Source organism: Chamaea fasciata, unplaced genomic scaffold (assembly GCF_029207755.1).
Source record: "Chamaea fasciata isolate MVZ Bird 193981 ecotype frontalis unplaced genomic scaffold, bChaFas1.0.hap1 SCAF_26, whole genome shotgun sequence".
NCBI classification, from domain to species: domain Eukaryota; kingdom Metazoa; phylum Chordata; class Aves; order Passeriformes; family Sylviidae; genus Chamaea; species Chamaea fasciata.
Window position 1 is genome coordinate 1,057,636 of NW_027094111.1, and position 19,640 is coordinate 1,077,275.

At 58.4% G+C, this 19,640-nt stretch overlaps 1 protein-coding gene across 1 annotated transcript in view; it reads left to right on the top strand.

Annotated features, from left to right (window-relative positions):
* Positions 1 to 3,421: 3,421 nt before the first annotated feature.
* Positions 3,422 to 19,640, top strand: part of RUNX3 (RUNX family transcription factor 3) — a 36,966-nt gene continuing 20,747 nt past the window's right edge. Inside the window, exons 1-3 of the mRNA XM_066204305.1 lie at positions 3,422 to 3,937; positions 4,819 to 4,975; positions 9,214 to 9,318. Of these exons, the coding sequence (XP_066060402.1) occupies positions 3,677 to 3,937; positions 4,819 to 4,975; positions 9,214 to 9,318 (523 nt within the window). The 5' untranslated portion in view covers positions 3,422 to 3,676. The remainder of the gene's footprint in view (positions 3,938 to 4,818; positions 4,976 to 9,213; positions 9,319 to 19,640) is intronic.

The window sequence follows — 19,640 nt, forward strand, 5'->3', positions numbered from 1 at the left end:
AGCCAGGTGGGAATCGCGGACTGATTTTCCCTGCCCGCAGCGCTCCATGCCAGGATCTGAAACTCCGGCTGAAACCTCGCTCGGGCTCCTCCTCCTGCATCCCCGAGCGAGGATCTCGGGCCGTGCACACACCCCGAGCGAGGTGGGACCGGGCAGCCGCGGCTCCCCGGGGTCACTGCATGTCCCGGCCCAGGATCCGACCCCAAACAGCACCTTCGGGGCCGATCCCACGGCGGGATCCTCAACCCCAGGGCACCGCGGAGCCCGGGGCAGCCCCCAGAGCCATCCCGGGGCCGCTCTGACAGCTGCTCCCTGCCCAGGACGAGATTTCCCTGATTTATGTCGGGGGCAGCCGCTGCCTTTTCCTCCCCCCAGTTTCCCCTCGTTCCTCCCGCAGGAACCTCTGCCCCCAGCGCCCGGAGCTGCCCCGTGGGAGCCCGGCCGAGCGGTGACACTCAGGGGTTAAAAACTGTCACCCCCTCGGCCCCGGCATCTGCTGCGTGATTTATGAATGAATTGCACGCTCCCTCCCTGCGTGCTGCTCTCAGATCCCCTTCCCTGAGCTGCAAAACAGATCCAGACACCCGCCCGGCCCCACTGAGCGCCGAGCTCCTGAGAGTTCGCGATGAATTTTTAATAGAAAGCTTCCTACGAGCCCCTGCGCTCGCTGCTCGGCTGTGGAAACCAGCGGCCCCGCCGCTTAAAAGAGCAGCTCAAAGGAATTAAAAAAAAAAAAATAAAACAACCCCAAAACTAACTACGGAGGAGCCTGTGAGGGAAGTAATCCCAGCGAGGGATGATTTAAAGAGCTGCTGACCTCCCCGCGATGCGAACAGTAGCTTTTGAGCGTTTGTAAAAGAGGCCCATGCAAATCCCGGGGCTGATACTCTATTAACCTCCTCGGGAGCGCGGGGAGGGCGGCGCGGGGACGATCCAAACCCCTCCTGTCGACATCTCCAGCTCTGCGGAGCACCAGAGCAGCGGGAGCTCCGCCGCTTGGAGGCTCCGGGTGCTGGAAAAGCAGAACTCGGATGGAAACTCCTTCCCCCCGCAGCCCCGTGGGTCCCCGGGGCTCTGGGGTGGCTTTGCTCTGGCAGGAGCAGCCGCGGGGTTGATTTTTTGGGGTGTGCAGCTCCTCTGGGGGGGTCTCCAGACAGTTTTGGGGGTGCGGGGAGCCGGGTTTGTCACAGCTCGCCGTGGTTTGGGTTTGTCGCAGCTCGCAGTCAGCGCCCGAGGGCAGGGCCCCGCTGCGGGCTGTGGGGTGAGGCGGCACCCCGTCACCCCGGGGGGAGAACGGGGCACGGCGGGAGGGCAGAGAGGGGTGACAGGGAGGATTTTGGGAAGGGGTCACGACGTGTTACCCGGCACACCTGGGACTGCAGCCCGCGGTGACTCGGGAGGCGGCAGGTGATGCCTCCAGCGCCTCTTGCAACAGGGGCGTAAAAAGGGGATCAGAGAAACCTGCGGATGGCGGGGCTGTGGCACCGAATAAATCAGCGAGGGCAGGGAAGGAGCAGCCCTGCTGCAGGGGAGGCACCGCGGTCCTGCAGGGACACAGCCCCAAACCGCCCCCGGCCCCCGCGGGGACCCCGGAGGGGTGACAGTGACACCGCCAGGGCCCCGCAGAGCCGGGACAGCCCCGGGGCTCGGCTCAGCGGCGGGAAGGGGCAAGAGAAGCACCGGGGCGGGAGGTGTGGGTAGGGCGGGATGATGTGGGGGTGTCACAGCCGCTCGGGGGGGTGTCGTCATCCCGGGAGGGTATCAGGAGCCCCGGGAGGGTGTCAGCATCCCGGGAGGGTGTCAGGAGCCCCGGGGGGTTTCAGCATCCTGTCCATCTCATCCCGTCCCGTCCCTTCCCGTCCCGTTCCCGTTGCCGTCCCGCCCCGGCGGAGCCCCGGTGCCAACCAGCGGCCTCACGGCGGAACTGCAGCCCGGCCCCGCATGCGCCCCGTGCCCCCTGCCCGCCGCTCCGTGCCCCTCCCGGGGCTACCGGGGGGCACCGGGACGGGCCGTGCCCGACCCCCGGCAAACCCCGGCCCCGCTCGCAGCTCTGCCCCCGCCCCGGGGTTTGTGCGGGTTCCTCCCGCTGGAGAACGGGGGGCGAAAAGTAGAACTGAAGCGGCTGCCGCTTTCGCCTAAAAAGGGCAGAATTTGAGCGCCGGTAGCGGCGGGGGCCGGCCCGACACGCGGGAACCGGCGCGGATCCCGGGGATCGCCTCGGTGTAACGGGAGCTGCGGGGAGGGAGCCGCTGCTCCTGATTTAAAAAAAAAAAGAAAAGCAATTATTGTTGTTTTCGTTGCTTATTTCTGGAGGAGCACCGCGGCTTTCTGGGGCTTGCAGAGCCCGGCCCGGGCTCGCCCCTCGGGGCACCGCAGCTCCTGGAGGAAAACGGTTCATGACAGAGTGAGGGGAGTCCGGGAAAGGAGGATTTTCTGATGTTGGGCTTTATTTGGGTTTGTTTTAGGGAAATCTGCGTTTCACACCGGGCAGAGCGGAGCCGGGAACGCCGCGGCCCGGCCGGCTCCTCTCGGACGGACGGTGCCGGTCTGCGAGTACGGCCGAGCCGAGCCGGGCGCCGGGAAGGAGCCGGGAGCAGCGCGGGCACAGCAGATCCTCCTCTGCCCCGGTTCTGTCCCGGTTCAGCCCCGGCCCGGCCCGCGGTTCGGGGCACCCCCGGGGCGCAGGGAGCCGCCGCCTTCGTTGTGCTCGTTCCCGCAGAATCGGTGGCTTCACCACCGGAATTTTCTCGCCAACGGATCCCGGCCGGAGCCGCCGGCCCTGCCCGCAGCCGCAGCCCCGGGGGAGCAGCCGGGGCCGCCGGGGGCTGCGGGCGCCCCGAGACCGCCGGGGAGAGGCGGGTCACGGTTTTGGGGAGGGCAGAAGGAGGAGGTTTGAGAGCCGCGGTTTTCAGCGCAGGCCGAGAGGTGAATCCCCCGCCGGGGACGCGGGTGCCGGTGCTGCCGGTGCTGCCGGTGGTCCCCGCGGCCGCCGCCCCGCCACGCTCCAGTCACCGCGGGGCCGGGTGGCACGGGAGCAGCGGGCGGCGGGGCCGGGCCGTATCCTCAGCGCTCCGGACGGCCGCGGCTGCGGCCCCAAACCGGCCCCACCGCACCCCAAAACTTCCCCGGCGGCGGCGGCGGCGGCGGCGGCGGCGGCGGCGGCGGCGGCGGCGGCCAGAAACCACCGGAGCCCCGACGTGCGCCGGGGGGCGTGTCCGGCACAGACCACGCCTCTTCCACACAAAACACGCCCCCTCGTGTATTAACCACTCCCCTTTCTCCATAACCAAGCAGGTGGGCGCGGCCAGGTTCTATCGCTGGGCTCCCATTGGCGCAGCGACCCGTCCGTCACGGGCGCCCCGCCCAGCCGGGGCCGGCAGTAAATACGGTACCGGGCGGCGCGGCGGGGCCGGCAGCGGGGCTCGGGCTCAGTACGGGGAACGGCACCGGGAACGGGGCACCAGGAGCGGCACCGGCACTCGGCACGGAGCTCAGCGCACCCACCGCCCGCCGGCCGCGCATCCCCGCCCGCCCTCTCCGCCGCCCCGCCGAGCACGGCGCTCCGCCGGCACGGAGCGAGGCAACGCGGGGCTCGGCCGCCTCCTTCCCCCGCCGCCCGCCGAGCCCCGCCGGGTGCCCGCCCGTCCCGCCCGGCTCCCTGCCGCCCGCCGTTGTGATGCGTATTCCCGTAGACCCGAGCACCAGCAGGCGCTTCACTCCCCCGTCCACGGCCTTCCCCTGCGGTAAGATGGGCGAGAACAGCGGGGCGCTGGGGGCCCCCGCGCCCGCCGCCCGCGCCCGGCCCGAGGTGCGCTCCGTGGTGGATGTGCTGGCCGACCACGCCGGCGAGCTGGTGCGCACCGACAGCCCCAACTTCTTGTGCTCCGTGCTGCCGTCGCACTGGAGGTGCAACAAGACGCTGCCCGTCGCCTTCAAGGTAAACCCCGAGCCCCCCCACCCCACCCCGAGGGCTGGAGGGGACCGAGCTTGAGACCCCCGGCTCGTCCTTTCTTTCCCCTCCTCTCTTTAAATCGCTCCTGACATCACCGCCGAGGGAGCGCGGGTTGTTATTTTTAATCAAATAGCCCGGTTTATTATTTTTAATCAAGTTCTCCGCGTTGCCCCGCGGTCACGGCATCTTAGATATTCCGTACAGTTAGGAGCTCTCAGGGCAACTTTGAAGTTTAATGAGATGGAGGTTAATTACCTTCCTGGGAGAGGGAGAGCGAGGCAGCGAAGGGAGATACAATCTGTAAAAAAAGTCGAGCGAAGAAGAGCCGAAGCCGCCGTGCCGGGGCTGCGCTGCCCGGGCTCCCCGGGACACCCCCGGGCTGGGCATCCCCGCCGCCCCCGGGGGAAGCCGAAACCGAGCCCGGGGAGCCGGGCAGGGCGGTAACGGAGAACGGGAGCCCGGGGGGGTGAGCGGGGCTCTGAACCGGGTTCCCCCGGCCCCGGGAGCTGCTCCCCGGGAGGGGTTCGGGCCCTTCCCCGCTCCCGGTGCTTCTCCGGGGCCTCGCAGCGCTTTATTTTTATCCCGAACGCAACAAAATAAACGCACAGACTCCTCCGACGGGGCCGAGGGCGGCCTGACCCACCCTTCGCCCCCTCCCCGAGCACCCCCCGTCTGCTTTTAACCCTTTGGGAGCTCATTTTCCCCTTCCCCCTCCGATTTTCTCCGCCTTCCTCGGGGGGCTCGGGTTGCTTTTGGTTTTGCTTTGGGTATTTTTGGTTTTGTGCGGGTTTTATTGGGGGAACAGTAGCGCAGGTTGGCTCCGGTGATGGATAATTTTAGCCTGAAATGCTCTGGCCCTGCCCTAGGTCGTGGCGCTCGGAGACGTCCCCGACGGGACCGTGGTCACGGTGATGGCGGGGAACGACGAGAATTACTCGGCGGAGCTGCGCAACGCCTCTGCCGTGATGAAAAACCAAGTGGCGAGATTTAACGACCTCAGATTTGTTGGGAGAAGCGGCAGGGGTAGGTACCGGCCAGGAAATGGTTGGCCTTTTATTTGGGTTGTTTTTTGGGGTTTTTTGTTTGTTTTTTTTTTTTAGAGGGAAAAAAAAAGAAAAATGAAAGAAAAGCGTTTCTCCCTTTTCTTTTGGTTATTTTTATTATTTGATTTTATTTTTTTCTTTTATTTTTAATTTTTATTTTGTTCGTTTGGTTTTTTCATTATTGTTTTTTAAATTTTATTCTATGTTACATTTTATTTTAACCGCTGTTTCGTTACCGGGAGGAGCCCCCCCGGCCCCCGAGCGGTTCCCGAGGGATGAGAGGGATGCGGGAAAGGTGCAGGAGGGATGCGGGAGCAGCCCCGGCCCCGCCGGCAGCTCTGCCTCGCTCCTCCCGGGGCTTCTTCTCTGCCGAGGTGTCGGGAATGGGCAGCGGAGATGAAAACAAAACAAAACAGAATTTAAAATCCAGACTTAGCTTTATAGAATTTTAGATATATTTATCTGAGTACAAATTCGGCCCCAGCCCGAATCTTCCCCAATTTCTCCCATCACGCAGGAGCAAAACCCCACCTGGCAGCTCGGCTTTAAATAGCGAAAATCAAGAGTTTAAAGTGAAATAAAAACGCGGAGCTGGGCCTGGAGGGCGGGCGCGGGCGGGGAGCTGCGGGCTCGGCTGCTCGGGGGGGATTTTGCTCCTTTTCCCCTCGCCCGTGGCAGGGAAAAGCAGGGCTCGGCTTCCCCAAATTTTTGCCCAACAAATGGGTCCGTGCCGTGCGAGCAGAGGGAAAGGAATCCCCTGGGAATGTTAAACCCTGCCTGCCCTCCCCGCACCTGAGTGTCCGAGGGTGTAAATAAACAGGATTTCGGCGTTCCATCAGCAATGGGCGCTGCAGGTCGAGGCGCTTCGTTCTGCATTCGAGTCCCAGAAAGCGCTCTGGGTTTTAACGGCCACATGGCAGCGTTTTCTCAAAGGCTTCAGATGTGTGCACACAGTGTCAGATACATTTTGACTTCTCCGCATTAATTAAAAGCAGTGATGTTAGGAATTATTTGCATGTAATAACTGTTTACTTGTTCCTCTTTATGAAACTTGAATAGTTTACATTCTTTCGTACATTTCCTTTTTCCTGTTGGCTCCTTCTCCCCTGTTGCAGTTTCTTTAAAACTCCCCACTTAACTGGTTGCAGGTTGATGGATGGAAAATGTTTTTCTTTTATGAATTAAGCTTTCATTTCTGTAATCAATTATTCTCTTAGGCTCTTTTCTTTCTGGTTGGGCTTTTTTTTTTCTTTTTTTTTTTTTCTTCATCCTCGCACTAATTTCCAAACTGAACGCAACCCAATCTCAGCGTGACTCTTGAATTCATTATTAACTCTCTTCCTCCGCACTCCCGAGCTGGGAATTAGCAGGGTTTTGGTCTCATAAAGCCCGTGGTGAATAAACTCCCTCCTCGGGCAGAGTCCTCCCGAATTCTCATTACAGCACTGGCGGCACCTCCGCTGCCTCTAACGGGCGGGACAGGGCGCTAATTATTTTAATTTCTTTTTTTTTAACATATTCGTGTGGGGTGAGGCTTTGTCATATTCAGAGAGGAACAACCCCGGGGGCGGCTCAGTGGGGTTTTCTCGCCGTGGATTTCACTGCCCGTGTGAACTCTCCCCGCACGGGGCTCTTTCAGAGCAATTTACTGTTTAAAAAAAAAAAAAATTGAATTTTTAATTCCGGGTGCCTCTGCCGTGTTTGGCTCCATCCCTGACAGCCCGGTGCCGCTTTCATTTCTCCTGGCAGAAATTCGGAATGTTGTTCCCCCTGCGTGTGTACAGATGTTTGTGTAAATCCGAAGTGAGGACGTGCGGATCCGTAAACACGGGTCCTGCTCCAGCCCCGCCGTGTGCCCGAGCTGCGGGAGCCTGGAAAACCCCGGCAGGCGGGCTCTGCTTGGGAAAACACCCCTCGAAACCGGCCAGATTCGGGTATTTTTAATCATAAGGTGTCAGGGATTATTATTTAATAATAAGGTGTCAGGGATTTTTTTTTCCTGCTGCTGTGAGCTGGGAAGAGCCGCTCCCAACTCCCCCCCCCCCAAAAAAAAAAAAAGTAAATTGCCATCTCCAGGTGCAAGAAAAGGAGGAGGAAAAAAAAATCAGTTTTTTTAAAAATTATTATTCAGATTGAGCTGTATAAAATGAAATAATTCCTGCTGCCCCCCAGCTGGAATCTGCCCCCCCGGGGCCGGCGGGGCTCCCAAACCCACGATTCCGCCCCGCTGAGGATGAGAAACCCCAGGCCGGCTTCCTGAGAAGGCGGGAAATGACTCAAAATGATGCTGGGGCACAATCATCATTTTCGGTTCAGGGCAGGGGTTTTGAGAGAGGCAGAACCGGCCCCGGCTGGGCTTGTGTCTGCAGCGAGGGATTCCGGGGCAGGGAGGTTATTTCACGTGGAGAATAAGAAAAAAAAAAATTAAAATTATAATAATTGAGGAATCAGTATAAATTATTAATTCAGAATAAATCAGTATAAATCAGTATTCAGTTAAATCAGTATAAACAGGGCTCAGCTCTGGGGTTCTCTGCCTCACAGCCGGGTTTTCCTGCCTGTCAGTCCTTCCCTCTCCTCCTGCTAATTCCCTAAATATTTGCTCCTCATCCTCCTCAGCCCGTGCTCTGGCTCTGTAGAGGTTTTTCCCCGCAAACCCTCGGTGCTGGTTGGTTTTTTTCCGTGGCCGCGGTGGCGCCGGGATCCTCGGCGGGCTCGTCCCGTCCCTGCAGGTTGGCAGCAGGGATCCATCCCTGGGGATTCAAGATGCAATCCTTGCGTTTCTTTGGCCCTCCCGAATGCAGGAGATGAGCTGAGGGTTTGCGCGCTGCCCAGTGCTGCTTTCAAAGCCGAGGTCAGGCGGGGATTGGTGCCGGCTGTCGGCGTTAGAACCAGCATTCCCTCCTCTCCGTGCTCCACGGAGGAATTCTCCCACCTGGGATCATTCCAGGATGTTCTCCGGGAGAGATAATTTCTTTTTTTTTTTACAGTTTATTCCTTTTCCCCCCCCTCTCCTCTCTGAATAAATCCTGTTTTGTTTCGCTGTGGGTATTCTCAGGTCCGACCCCGCAGAGAGCCGGTGGTCGGGATCTGAAAACCCCTGATTGCTTCGGGGGGAAAAGGGAAAGGAGGTGGTTTCTCACCGCTTTTATTTGCGGAATAAAGGCTGGAGGAGCAGAAATCCATCCCACAGAGAGGTTTATAGCTGATTTCCCGCTGGGGCCCAGACCTCTGGAGCACCTGATCCCTTTGAAATCCTTCAAGGGTTGCTGCTGGGCCTTGCTCGGGGTGGCTTGTGCAGCCTCCAGCCGAGGGTTTCCTGAATTTGGGGAGCCCTAGGGAGAGCTGAGGCCCTCCCTGGGGGGGTTTCTGTTCTCCCCCAGCCCCGGGCAGGCCGGGACAGGGCAGGGCACTGGGGTGAGGCTGCCCAGGCTGCGGGAGGTGAAGGCTTTGGGGTCAGGGTGGGCCCAGCGGTGCTACCATCACCTCTGTGATGACAAAGGCGTTTTCAGGCTGCGGGTGGGAGCTTGTTCTGCTGGGACAAGGAGTGCTCTTCTTTCAAAATCTGCCTCCCAAAAAACCTTTTCACTGCTTTATTCCTTTTTTTTTTTTTTTTTCCTGTTTTTTGGATAAAAGGTGACAGCTCGGTGCTTCAAAAGCACCTCGAGGGTGTCCAAACCCTTTTCCAGGGGCAGATTCCTGCTCTATGGGCAGGCCGGGGAGAGGGGACAGTCCCCGGTGGCCAGAGCCGGCCGGGTTCAGTTCCCATTTTGCAGTTCCCAGTTTTTGGCTCTCCCCTGCAAGGCCGAGGGCAAGCACAGCTCCCTCCGAGGGAACATCCACAGGGATCCCCCCGAGGCTGATCCCAGCTCCTTCCCAGGGGAGCATCCCGCGGAGGGTATCCGGCACCCAGCGCTGGGTTCCCAGAACATTCCCAGAGGGAAAACCCTCAGGAAGCCGCTCTGGGTGGAGGGGGCGACACGGGGCAGGCCAGGGGAGGGGGATCACTGACTTTTCCATGCGGGCAGGTGGCGGCTCCAGGGCTGTGTCTGGGCAATCACGGCTCGTTAAATGCAATTTGTGTGCGGGGATCTGTGTCCCAGCCCGCTCCGGCAGCAGCTTCTCTCTCTCTCTCTCTCTCCCACGAGAGCTGAACCCGCGTGGGATCCTCACACTCCTTTTGTGGTTTGTTTTTTTTGGTTTGTGTTTTTTTTTCAGGGAAAAGCTTCACGCTGACCATCACTGTGTTCACCAACCCCACCCAGGTGGCCACCTACCACCGAGCCATCAAAGTCACCGTGGACGGGCCCCGGGAGCCGCGGAGTGAGTGCGGGCTTGGATTTGGGGTCACTCTGGGGAGGGGCCGCAGGGTGGCTGAGGGATGGGGAGCTCGGGGATGGCCCCGTTGGCTGCTCGGGTTTTCCCGTGTGTCCCTGCCTGCCTGCCTCCGGCTCCACATCCCATCACGGAGCGATGCTTTCGAGCGCCTCGCCCCGCTCCCCAGCCCATCCTGGAGGGACAATCGCTCAGCTCCAGGTGGGGATGTCGGGAAAGCGCCTTGCGGAAAGCACAAAGGAGCCAACCCGGATCTTCACTGGGGGGGGTGGTTATAAAACCAGAGATAAAACCAGAGATAAAACCAGAGATCCGCGCTCGGCTTCGGGGGCTGATCAAACTAAAAACGCTGCAGGTTCCCCGGGCGCTCCGGCGGTGTCTGCCCTGTCCCCGAGCTCCTTCCCCTCGGCTCCGCCGTGGTTTCGCTTTCGGGGCTGTCAAAGGCTGGGGCTGGCAGCGCCCGCGGCCGGGGGCTGAGCCTGGAGAAACCAGAGAGACTCTGCAGACCGCAGAGCCGTCTGTGTTGTGCTGCCGAGGCTCTCCCGGGGGCACGGTGGTGCCTCGTGGTTGAGGGAAGGCTCCGGGAGCTGCCCTGCCCGGCTTTGGGTTTCGGCGTCGGGCTGCTCCCAGCTCCCCTCGCCGTTTTCCAGGGAATCGCTCCGCAGCTGCTGCCCGCGGGGGTTTCCTCTCGCCACGAGGATGATTCGCCCCGTGGGGACCCCGCGGTGCCGGTGGGATTTTGTCCCCGGGGGCTCCATCTCCGGCTTTTCGCTCCGGCTTCGCCTTCCTGCCCGCCCAGGACTATAAAGCCGAGTTTTGTTCCCTTTGCGTGTGAGGCTGTCAGTGCCCGCATTGAGGGGAAGCGGTTTGATCCTTCCAAAAACGCCTCAGAAAACATTTGCTGTTGATGCTGTCGCCGGGCCCTCGGTGGCCCTTGATGTCAGGCCAGGTGGAGGCCGTTACCTCGGCCGGGGGGGGTTTCGTTTGCATGGGGCTCTGGTGGATTTCCCCCCTTTCCTTGATTTTATTTTGGAGCCTGCCGAGGATGGATTTAGAAGGTGGAATGCAGGAAACCCAACGCTGCTGTTGTGGGGTGGTTTTTGGTGTGGGGTTTTTTGTTGGCTTTTTTTTTTTTTTTTTTTTTAATTTAAGCCAGAAACATCAGGCAGGTCCCAGGTGAGGGGCACCTGTGGGTGCTGGGCAGGGAATTTCACAACTCAGCCAGGAGTGTCAGGAATAGAAACCGGCCCTCGTGGCTGCCGGCTCAGCCCCTTATCGGCTGCATCAGATCGCCTTTCTAATAATAATAATCATCATCATCATCATCGGGAATACATAAATAATAATACAAGGTGAGATAGTTGCTACTCTCGGAGCTCCCCGACAGCCAAACCCCGGTGAATCACACCCGCTCCTCCTGAATTTCAGCATTTCTGCACCCCCCCCAGCTCCCCGTCCTGCATTTCCATTTTCCGATCAGGCCCAAGCCGAGGATGGAGCAGCTTGTCCTGGCTCAGGTGTGGGGTGTCCCCCCAGCTGCAAGGGCAGCGTTTTCCTGGGGTTTTCTCTCTTCTTTGTTTTTTTTTTTGGTGATGATTTCTGGACCTCAAATCGTGCAGGAAGCGTTGGCTCCTTCGGGAGATCTGTGTGGTGGTTTTTTGCTGCTTGTGCCCTTGCCTCGTGTGGCCCCCAAAGGCTGATCTCTCTCTCTCACATCTCTGCATTCCCCCAACCCGTAAATTGCTGATTGAAAAAGTTTAGGCCCAAATTGTGGCCATTTGGGAAATTTCTTTTTAGGGAATCATGGATTTGTTGGTCATGTTTTGGCTCCCTGGGGCTGGAACTCATGGTTGACGAATTTCCAGTGGGAGAAAATCCTTTTTTTTCTAAAAAAATCCCTTTTTTGCCACATTTTCAAATGAAGATGACAATTAAAAAAAAACAAAAAACGAAATAACATCTTTATGCCCTCCCCGCTCTGCAGAATCCCTAGGTGTGGAAACAGCGGCTGGAATCCTGGAAAGGCGAGGTGCTTTTCCTGGCTCACCTGCCACTGGGTGGCTCCCGGGCACAGCGCCCTGGCACTGCCAGCCCCGGGGTGGCATTTGGGGCTGGCACAGCCCTGGGGTGGCATTTGGGGCCGGCACTGCCCTGGGGTGGCATTTGGGGCCGGTGCAGCCCTGGGGTGGCATTTGGGGCCGGTGCAGCCCTGGGGTGGCATTTGGGGCCGGCACAGCCCTGGGGTGGCATTTGGGGCCGGCGCAGCCCTGGGGTGGCATTTGGGGCCGGCGCAGCCCTGGGGTGGCATTTGGGGCCTGCAGAGCCCTGGGGTGGCATTTGGGGCCGGCACAGCCCCGGGGATCCCAGCCTTGGACCGAACCCCGAGCCTGGGGCTGCCCTGCCTGCTTTGCTGTGGCAGGTGAGAGCTGCCAGCAGGAACTGCCGTTTTTATTTATGTGTTTACACGTGTTTCGTACACTTTTGAACATGTGTGGTGGTACGTGCGTGTATTTGTGCGGGCACATAAAATGCGCGGAATTTTCCCTCCTTTTTGGCTTCAAAAGATGGGCCACGGTGTGTGCTGGCTCCTGTGGTGAGGATCAGCACTCCGGGCAGGGCTGGAGGCTGATGTGGGGCTGCTGGGGAGGACAAACCCCACCCTTAATGTGGAAAGAATTGGCCATTTGTCTTGGCACCCTGGGAAAGCCCTGGGCAGCGTCTTCTCAGCTGCAGCAGCATCCCTCCAGCCAACGTCCTTGTGGGGTTTGGGGGCCAGAGCTGCGGCCGGCCTCCACCTCTGAGCATCCCATTCATCCTCCAGCCCCGGCCCATCGCTTCATCTCAGCCCTTGAGCGAGGCTTTTAACTCGGGCCGTGCGCGGATCAGGCTTGTGAGGAGCCCGGCTGGGGATGGGTGGGGAGAGCGGGGCAGGGGGGAAGGCAGAGCCCTGCCAGGGGAACACGGGAGGCTCCTTTGGGATCCCCCAGGAGCGTGGGGTGACACCAGCGATGGTGCCTCTCCCTGAGCATCCCCTCCGAGCCCTTCCTCAGGCTCCTCCCAGCGCCCCGCTCCCTCCGAGCTCTTTTTGCTCCGGCTCTTTCTGGGTTAGATCAGGAAGGGAGGGGGGGAAAAAAAGGGACATTCTGTCAAGTTGGCACCTTAGCTCTAAACAAATAGCGCAGCGGGTGCCAAGTGTTGACATATTTTGTACAAACAGGAAGTAATAAAATATTTGAACTTCCTGTGGAATTTCCTTCTTTTCCCCCCCTTTCTGCAGCGCTGTGTTCAGCAGGAGCTGCACAAAACCCTCCTGCATCCACAGCTGCTGCAAAATAACCCCCGGCGGGCACAACGTGGGGAACTGAATGGCTGCGAGCTGCACAGGGGGTTCGCTCTGTTCCTGGGGAAAAGGGAGAGTCCCCAGGGCGTCCCCTTCCCCTTTTCCTTCCTTCCCTTCCCGAGGCTCTCACCTTCTCTCCTCTCACTTTTCCTTTCTCCCTCCCAGCTCCCTCTCGCAGCTCCAGCCCCTTTCTGCCCAGAACTCTCGTGCAAAATCCTTTCCCCCCCCTTTTTAAATTCCTTTTCTCCTTTCTTGGACTTTGTTTTTAGGTTGGTTGGTTGGGTGTTTTGTTTTTTCCCCTGCCACTCAGTCTTTAACCTCTCTCCCCACTTTCTAAACCCCTTTTGGAATCAATCCCTTTTTTTTCTGAGTCGCACCCCATTGCTGCTGCCCTTGCTGGGGAGGAAAGGGACAGCAGGAGGATTTGTCACCCTCGGGGTCCCTGTGTCCCCCCTGTTCCCTGCTCAGCCCTGGCAGCGCTGTGGCCGTGCTGGTTGTGGGTGCCTCCTGCCCTGATGGGTTTTGAGGTGTGCATCAGAGATTTGGGGCTTTCGGCCGTGTCCCTGCTTGGTGTGAGCACAGCGAGTGACAGAAACGTGACAGAAACGTGTCCCCAGTGTGGCTGGGACCCGGAGGAAGGGGCTTGTGGCCAGAACATCTCACATCCCCTCTCCCACCTTGTCCCTGCAGCTTTTTTCTGTCCGGGCCCATCCTGCCCTGCCCCAGGTTCCCTCGGTGGTGGCTTTTCCCTCCCCACACAAGGCTCCTTGCCCCCCGCGGGCTGTGGCTGTCCCCAGGCTGTGGCTGTCCCCTGTCACGTAGCCAGCGGGTGGGAAAGCTTCTCACCTCCGCCGTGCTGAGGCGTTTCCAGGAACCGCCGCTGCTCTTGGGCTTTCAGAGCTCTGAGAGCCTCAGCTGAGCGAGGGCTCCCCTCCCAGCAGCGCTCACAGCCCGGCCCCGCGCCCTGGGCTGCGGAACGAGGGCTTTGGGGTGTGCACGGATGAGTCTGGGGTGTGCAGAATTGAGGAGTCTGGGGTGTGCAGAAATGGGAATTTTGGGATGTGCAGAGGTGAGTTTGGGGTGTGCAGAGATGGGAATTTTGGGGTGTGCAGAGATGGGAATTTTGGGGTGTGCAGAGATGAGTTTGGGATGTGCAGAGATGGCAATTTTGGGGTGTGCAAAGATGGCAATTTTGGGGTGTGCAGAGGTGAGTTTGGGGTGTGCAGAGATGGCAATTTTGGGGTGTGCAGAGATGGCAATTTTGGGGTGTGCAGAGATGGCAATTTTGGGGTGTGCAGAGGTGAGTTTGGGGTGTGCAGAGATGGGAATTTTGGGATGTGCAGAGGTGAGTTTGGGGCGTGCAGAAATGGGAATTTTGGGGTGTGCAGAGATGAGTTTGGGATGTGCAGAGATGGCAATTTTGGGGTGTGCAGAGATGGCAATTTTGGGGTGTGCAGAGATGAGTTTGGGGTGTGCAGAGATGGGAATTTTGGGGTGTGCAGAGGTGAGTTTGGGGTGTGCAGAGATGGGAATTTTGGGGTGTGCAGAGATGAGTTTGGGGTGTGCAGGGGCTGACACCCCCCTGTCCCTCCCGTGGAGGTGTTTGTGGCACTGCTGTCCCCACAGTGCTGGTTGCCCTCACCTCATGCCTTGTGAACTCTTGGCTTTACTATGAGGTGAAATAGCGAAAATCCTGGATCCTTTCCCCTTGGGTTCAGAGGGGTCTGTGCTGCGAGGCCTTTCACAGAACCACGGGGTCGGGAAGGACCTCAAAAACCACCTCGTTCCAACCCACACCTTCCACTGGAAGGGATTTTCCCCCTCCCTTTTATTCCTAGTAGAAGGCAGAGAGGAAAAGGAAGCACAGGATCGAGCTAAAAAAATGAGTGACCCTCCACTGCCGTCCCCATCCCTTGTGGCTGAGATTTATTCCCGGAAACAGCAAAACCGAAACCCGCTTTTACTGAGGTTCAATAAAAGAGGTGCAACATCGTCCCTGGATATCAGCAGCCTATTTCCCTGCCTTCATGCCTTCAATGCCACCAAAAGGACCAAGTGCCCTGTTTATTAGATTGCAGAGTTGAATTTTGGATTTCCGCGCTGAGTTTTGGGTTCTTTAAAAGCACTGATGGTTTCTGGTGAGATTTCTGACCCCTGGCCACTGCTTGGGACAAAGAGCATCTCTTAGGGCTCCGCTCTTTGTTTTGAAGGGAAAAAAAGAGGGAAATATGACAGGGAAACCTTCCTGTTACCTTTGAGAAAGGTGAATTACGTCTGCAGGGCTGGGAACCCCCAGCTAAGCTGCTGCCCAGCCTGGAGGGATTTTGGCCGCCCTGCCTTGGGATGTTTTGTGGCCTGGACCCGTGCCCCGAGGGGATTTGTGTCAATCCACGCTGTGCTTTCTCCTCAAAGGAGATAAAAACAGGTTTTCTCTTAGTTTTTTTATGATTTGAAGCAGCTCTGAGAGGAGCAGGGAGAGCTCTGCAGGGTTTGGGAAGTTTGGGATGATGCTCTGTGGGATGACAGCTCCAGGAACCCGGAGATAGGGAAATAAAATTCTCCCAGGAATCCGGAGGTAAAATCCAGATTTCTCCCATAAAATCCAGGGGCACAGGGAAACTGGGATTTACTGAGTGGCAGACGAGTGTGGGTCAGTGGGGGCAGCCTGAAAAGCTGAGGATGGGGAAGATGGAGTGGGGTTATGGGATGGGAGCCAAAGAGGAGCAGAGGCAAAATCATCCCCTGTTCCCATATTCCTCCGGGCAGTTTTTGGACCTCGAGGCAGAGCTCCTGTTCTTTCTGCACATTTATTCTCACAGATTTGGAGAAAAAATGATTGGAGAGCCTTGTGCCTCTCAGAAGCTGGAGTGGAGACCCAGGACAGGGGTGGGTTGGGCCAGTATTGTCCAATTCCAGATCTTTATCTCGGCCAAAAGGCTCCCTCGTGGGGCTGCGTAAAGCTGGAGCTGGGGATGCTTTCTGTAATTAAAAGCAGGCTCGGTGCTGAAGTGCTCCCGTGGGGTGATAGTTTTGGGTATTATTGAGGTCTTTTCTTCTATTCCCCTGGTTGTCCTTAGCTAGAAATAAATACATAGACAGTTCCCAGATTGTCTGGGAATAAGGGAAAAAAAAAAAAGAGAGAGAGAGAGAGAAAAAGGAAATGGCAAAAAGAAGGAAAAAATAGGAGAAAAAGAAAAGCAACAAAATCAATTCAAGATAATTTCAATAAATAAATAAATGACCTCAGCACTTCCTGGGCAGTGATTTGTCCTCGTCAGATTGTGGTTAATCTGCTCTAATTTCATACTCAGTTCTTAAAACAAGCTGATTTCTCACTTCTGGAGGCCTGTCCTTGGCCCTGGTGAGGAAGAGGAGGAAATCCTGAGTGGCCCTTTATGGCTTCCCTATTGCCTGAGCTCTGGCAGGGCCGCGGCTGTTTGAGGAAATTCCATGTGCCCATCCCGGGGCTTTGGCATCTCTCCTGCTGCTGTGGGCTTCCCTTGGGATATCCCGGTGATATTCTTGGGATGGAGCTGCTCAGAGGCATCGGGGCAATCCCAGCCCTGCTCCAGCCTCTGGTTGTGTGGACTGGGTTCTGTGCGGCACCTCGTGGGTCTCTGCTCCTCCCTGCGCTGATCCAGCCCTGTCTGGAGGAGTGGAAAGGCTTTGGTGCATCCAGGAGCCTTTGGGGGAGCCTTGGGGCTCCCCAATTCCTGCAGGAGCCTTTGGGGGAGCCTTGGGGCTCCTCAATTCCTGCAGGATCCTTTGGGGGAGCCTTGGGGCTCCCCAATTCCTGCAGGAGCCTTTGGAGGGGAGCCTTGGGGCTCCTCAATTCCTGCAGGATCCTTTGGGGGAGCCTTGGAGCTCCTCAATTCCTGCAGGAGCCTTTGGGGGAGCCTTGGAGCTCCTCAGTTCCTGCGGGATCCTTTGGGGGAGCCTTGGAGCTCCTCAATTCCTCCAGGAGCCTTTGGGGGAGCCTTGGGGCTCCCCAATTCCTGCAGGAGCCTTTGGGGGAGCCTTGGGGCTCCCCAATTCCTGCAGGAGCCTTTGGGGGAGCCTTGGAGCTCCTCAATTCCTCCAGGAGCCTTTGGGGGAGCCTTGGGGCTCCCCAATTCCTGCAGGATCCTTTGGGGGAGCCTTGGAGCTCCTCAATTCCTGCAGGAGCCTTTGGGGGAGCCTTGGAGCTCCTCAATTCCTGCAGGATCCTTTGGGGGAGCCTTGGGGCTCCTCAATTCCTGCAGGATCCTTTGGGGGAGCCTTGGAGCTCCTCAATTCCTGCAGGAGCCTTTGGGGGAGCCTTGGGGCTCCCCAATTCCTGCAGGAGCCTTTGGGGGAGCCTTGGGGCTCCCCAATTCCTGCAGGAGCCTTTGGGGGAGCCTTGGGGCTCCCCAATTCCTGCAGGAGCCTTTGGGGGAGCCTTGGGGCTCCCCAATTCCTGCAGGAGCCTTTGGGGGAGCCTTGGGGCTCCCCAATTCCTGCAGGATCCTTTGGGGGAGCCTTGGGGCTCCTCAATTCCTGCAGGAGCCTTTGGGGGAGCCTTGGGGCTCCCCAATTCCTGCAGGATCCTTTGGGGGAGCCTTGGGGCTCCTCAATTCCTGCGGGATCCTTTGGGGGAGCCTTGGAGCTCCTCAATTCCTGCAGGAGCCTTTGGGGGAGCCTTGGGGCTCCCCAATTCCTGCAGGAGCCTTTGGGGGAGCCTTGGGGCTCCCCAATTCCTGCAGGAGCCTTTGGGGGAGCCTTGGGGCTCCTCAATTCCTGCAGGAAGGCTCTGGGGGAGCCTTGGGGCTCCTCAATTCCTGCTGGAGCCTTTGAGGCAGGCTCGGCATTCCCAATTTTCCCCCTTTGGGGATGTCCCGTGTTCCCGCCGGGGCTGCGGGGATGCTGTCCATCCAGGCAGGGAAGGCAATTCTGTGAATCCTCCTCCTCCTCCTCCTCCTCCTCCTACCCCGTTGACCCTCCCGGGGCCGGTCCTGCCGGGGGAATCGGGGCTCAGCTCCTGGGGCTGGATAAAAACCCCTCGGGGACAAAACCAGCCGTGCCTGGGCTCTGTGCAAGACCCCCAGCCCCAGCGGGGACCCCAGTGGGACACGGGGATGTCCCAGGGGACGGAGAATTCCCTGGGGAGAGCAGAGCAGGGATGAAAGGTGCCTGGCGGGGCTCCAAGCGCCGGGTCTGCGGCACCAGGGCCTTTGGTGCCGCAGCTCGAGGCTGCAACCCGGCCTCAAAGGGAATAACAGAGCAGCTGGAATTCTCTGGGCTCCAGTAAAGGCACTCCTCTCATGATTCCACTCCCCGCGTGCATCAATTCCACCTCCCCTTCCCAGTGGCCTGCTGCGTGACAGCTCCAGAACCACTTCCCTTGACAACGACCAATATTTTCTAAGTGCAGCGATATTGGGAGTCAGAACAGGGAAATTGGTTTTTTGCTTGCGTCCCACAAAGGAATCTTTGTTGGGATCGGTTGCAACACCTCCTGCTTTTGAAAGCTCTGGGAAAACCCTGGGGCACGGTTTTCGCTGGGGTGGAAGAGGCAAACCCGGCCCTGGGGTGGCTTTGGAAATAACTCAGGACGGAGAAACGGGCATTGATCCTGTATTTGGGAGAGATTAAACTCATCAAAAGGCTTTCCTGGTGATCAGTTAGGGATGTTCGGGGGAATGGGTTGCCATGAAGGTTTTTTCCAGGAGGGTGTTGGTGGTGCTCTGTGTCGGGCTGTGTCAGGGGCTCTTCACAGACACAGAAATTCAAATACAACTCCAACGCACAGCAGAAGAAATTCCTGCTGGATGCAGCGGCACGGTCCAGAGGGAGCTGTGCAGGATGGGATGCAGGTGGCAGCAAAAAGGAATCTTTGTGAGCGTTGCAGCAAGGCCACTGACGAGCTTCGAAGGAGCAGCACTTTGCCCTGTGCCTCAGTTTACCTGCCTGTAATTCCTGGGGATTCCAGGGGATGTGGAGGAGGCTGGCAGGGAGGACCTGCAGGGTGGTTAGTGCAGCCCAGCTCCCTCGGGCAGGATCCAGGAGCTCGGGAGGACACAGCAAAGGCTCACAGATTGGAAAGGAGAGAGGGGAAGGGAAAAAAAAAAATAGCCGATGCTAAAAGGCAAGTTTCGTTTCGGGGAAGACAACAGCTAAAGGACCAGAACTATCAGCCAAAACCACAAGATGACATCTGATGTCAGGCAGGACACATCTTGTTTCTCCCTCCCGAAAGGGCTTATCAGTGCAACCAATCACTTTAATGATGTGGCTGAGGGAGGAAGAGGATTTGACTCAGAGTGAAATGAAATTTAGCTCCCAAGACCCTTCTCTTCCGCTGCCGGAGCGCAGTCACCTGTCCTGCAGCCAGGCACAGATAAATCACCTCCTGCAGCGGAAGGGGCTCAGACATGAGTTTGCGTTATTCTCCTTTGCTCCTTCCAGTGTCTCTGCGTGCTGCAGTGGGAGCGGGGCAGAGAGGGGAGGAAGAAGAGGAAGACAATGAGCAGGGAGTGCCCTGGTGCCCTTCCCAGCCTCTGGGGGTGGTGACAGCGGGGTGGGAACCTCTGTGCTGAGGGTTCCCCATTCCTAATCACATGTGGGGGCAGGGAACCCCTTTCCCCGTGGTCGGCTCTGCTCCCTTGGCTTTGGGGAGCAGCGTTGCAGGGAGGATGAGGATGAGGATGAGGATGAGGATGAGGGTGCTGTGCCATCACTGGGGCTCCTCCTTCCAGTGCAAAGCTGGGCAGGAGCTGTTTTTATCCAGCAGGATGACACCAGCCAGGCTCTGCAGATGGAGCCCTGGGATGGAGGGGATCAGCATTCAAATGCCAGGGCTCAGCTCCAGCTCTGCCCAAGGGGAAAAGCAGCGCTCAGCATCCTCAGACCTTGGGAAAGTTCAGGTCTGTTCCTGGCAGCACAGGCCGGGCTGGCAGAGTGCCGCTCCCTCCCCGCAGCACCGGGGACATCTCAGCTCCATCAGCTGAGCCAC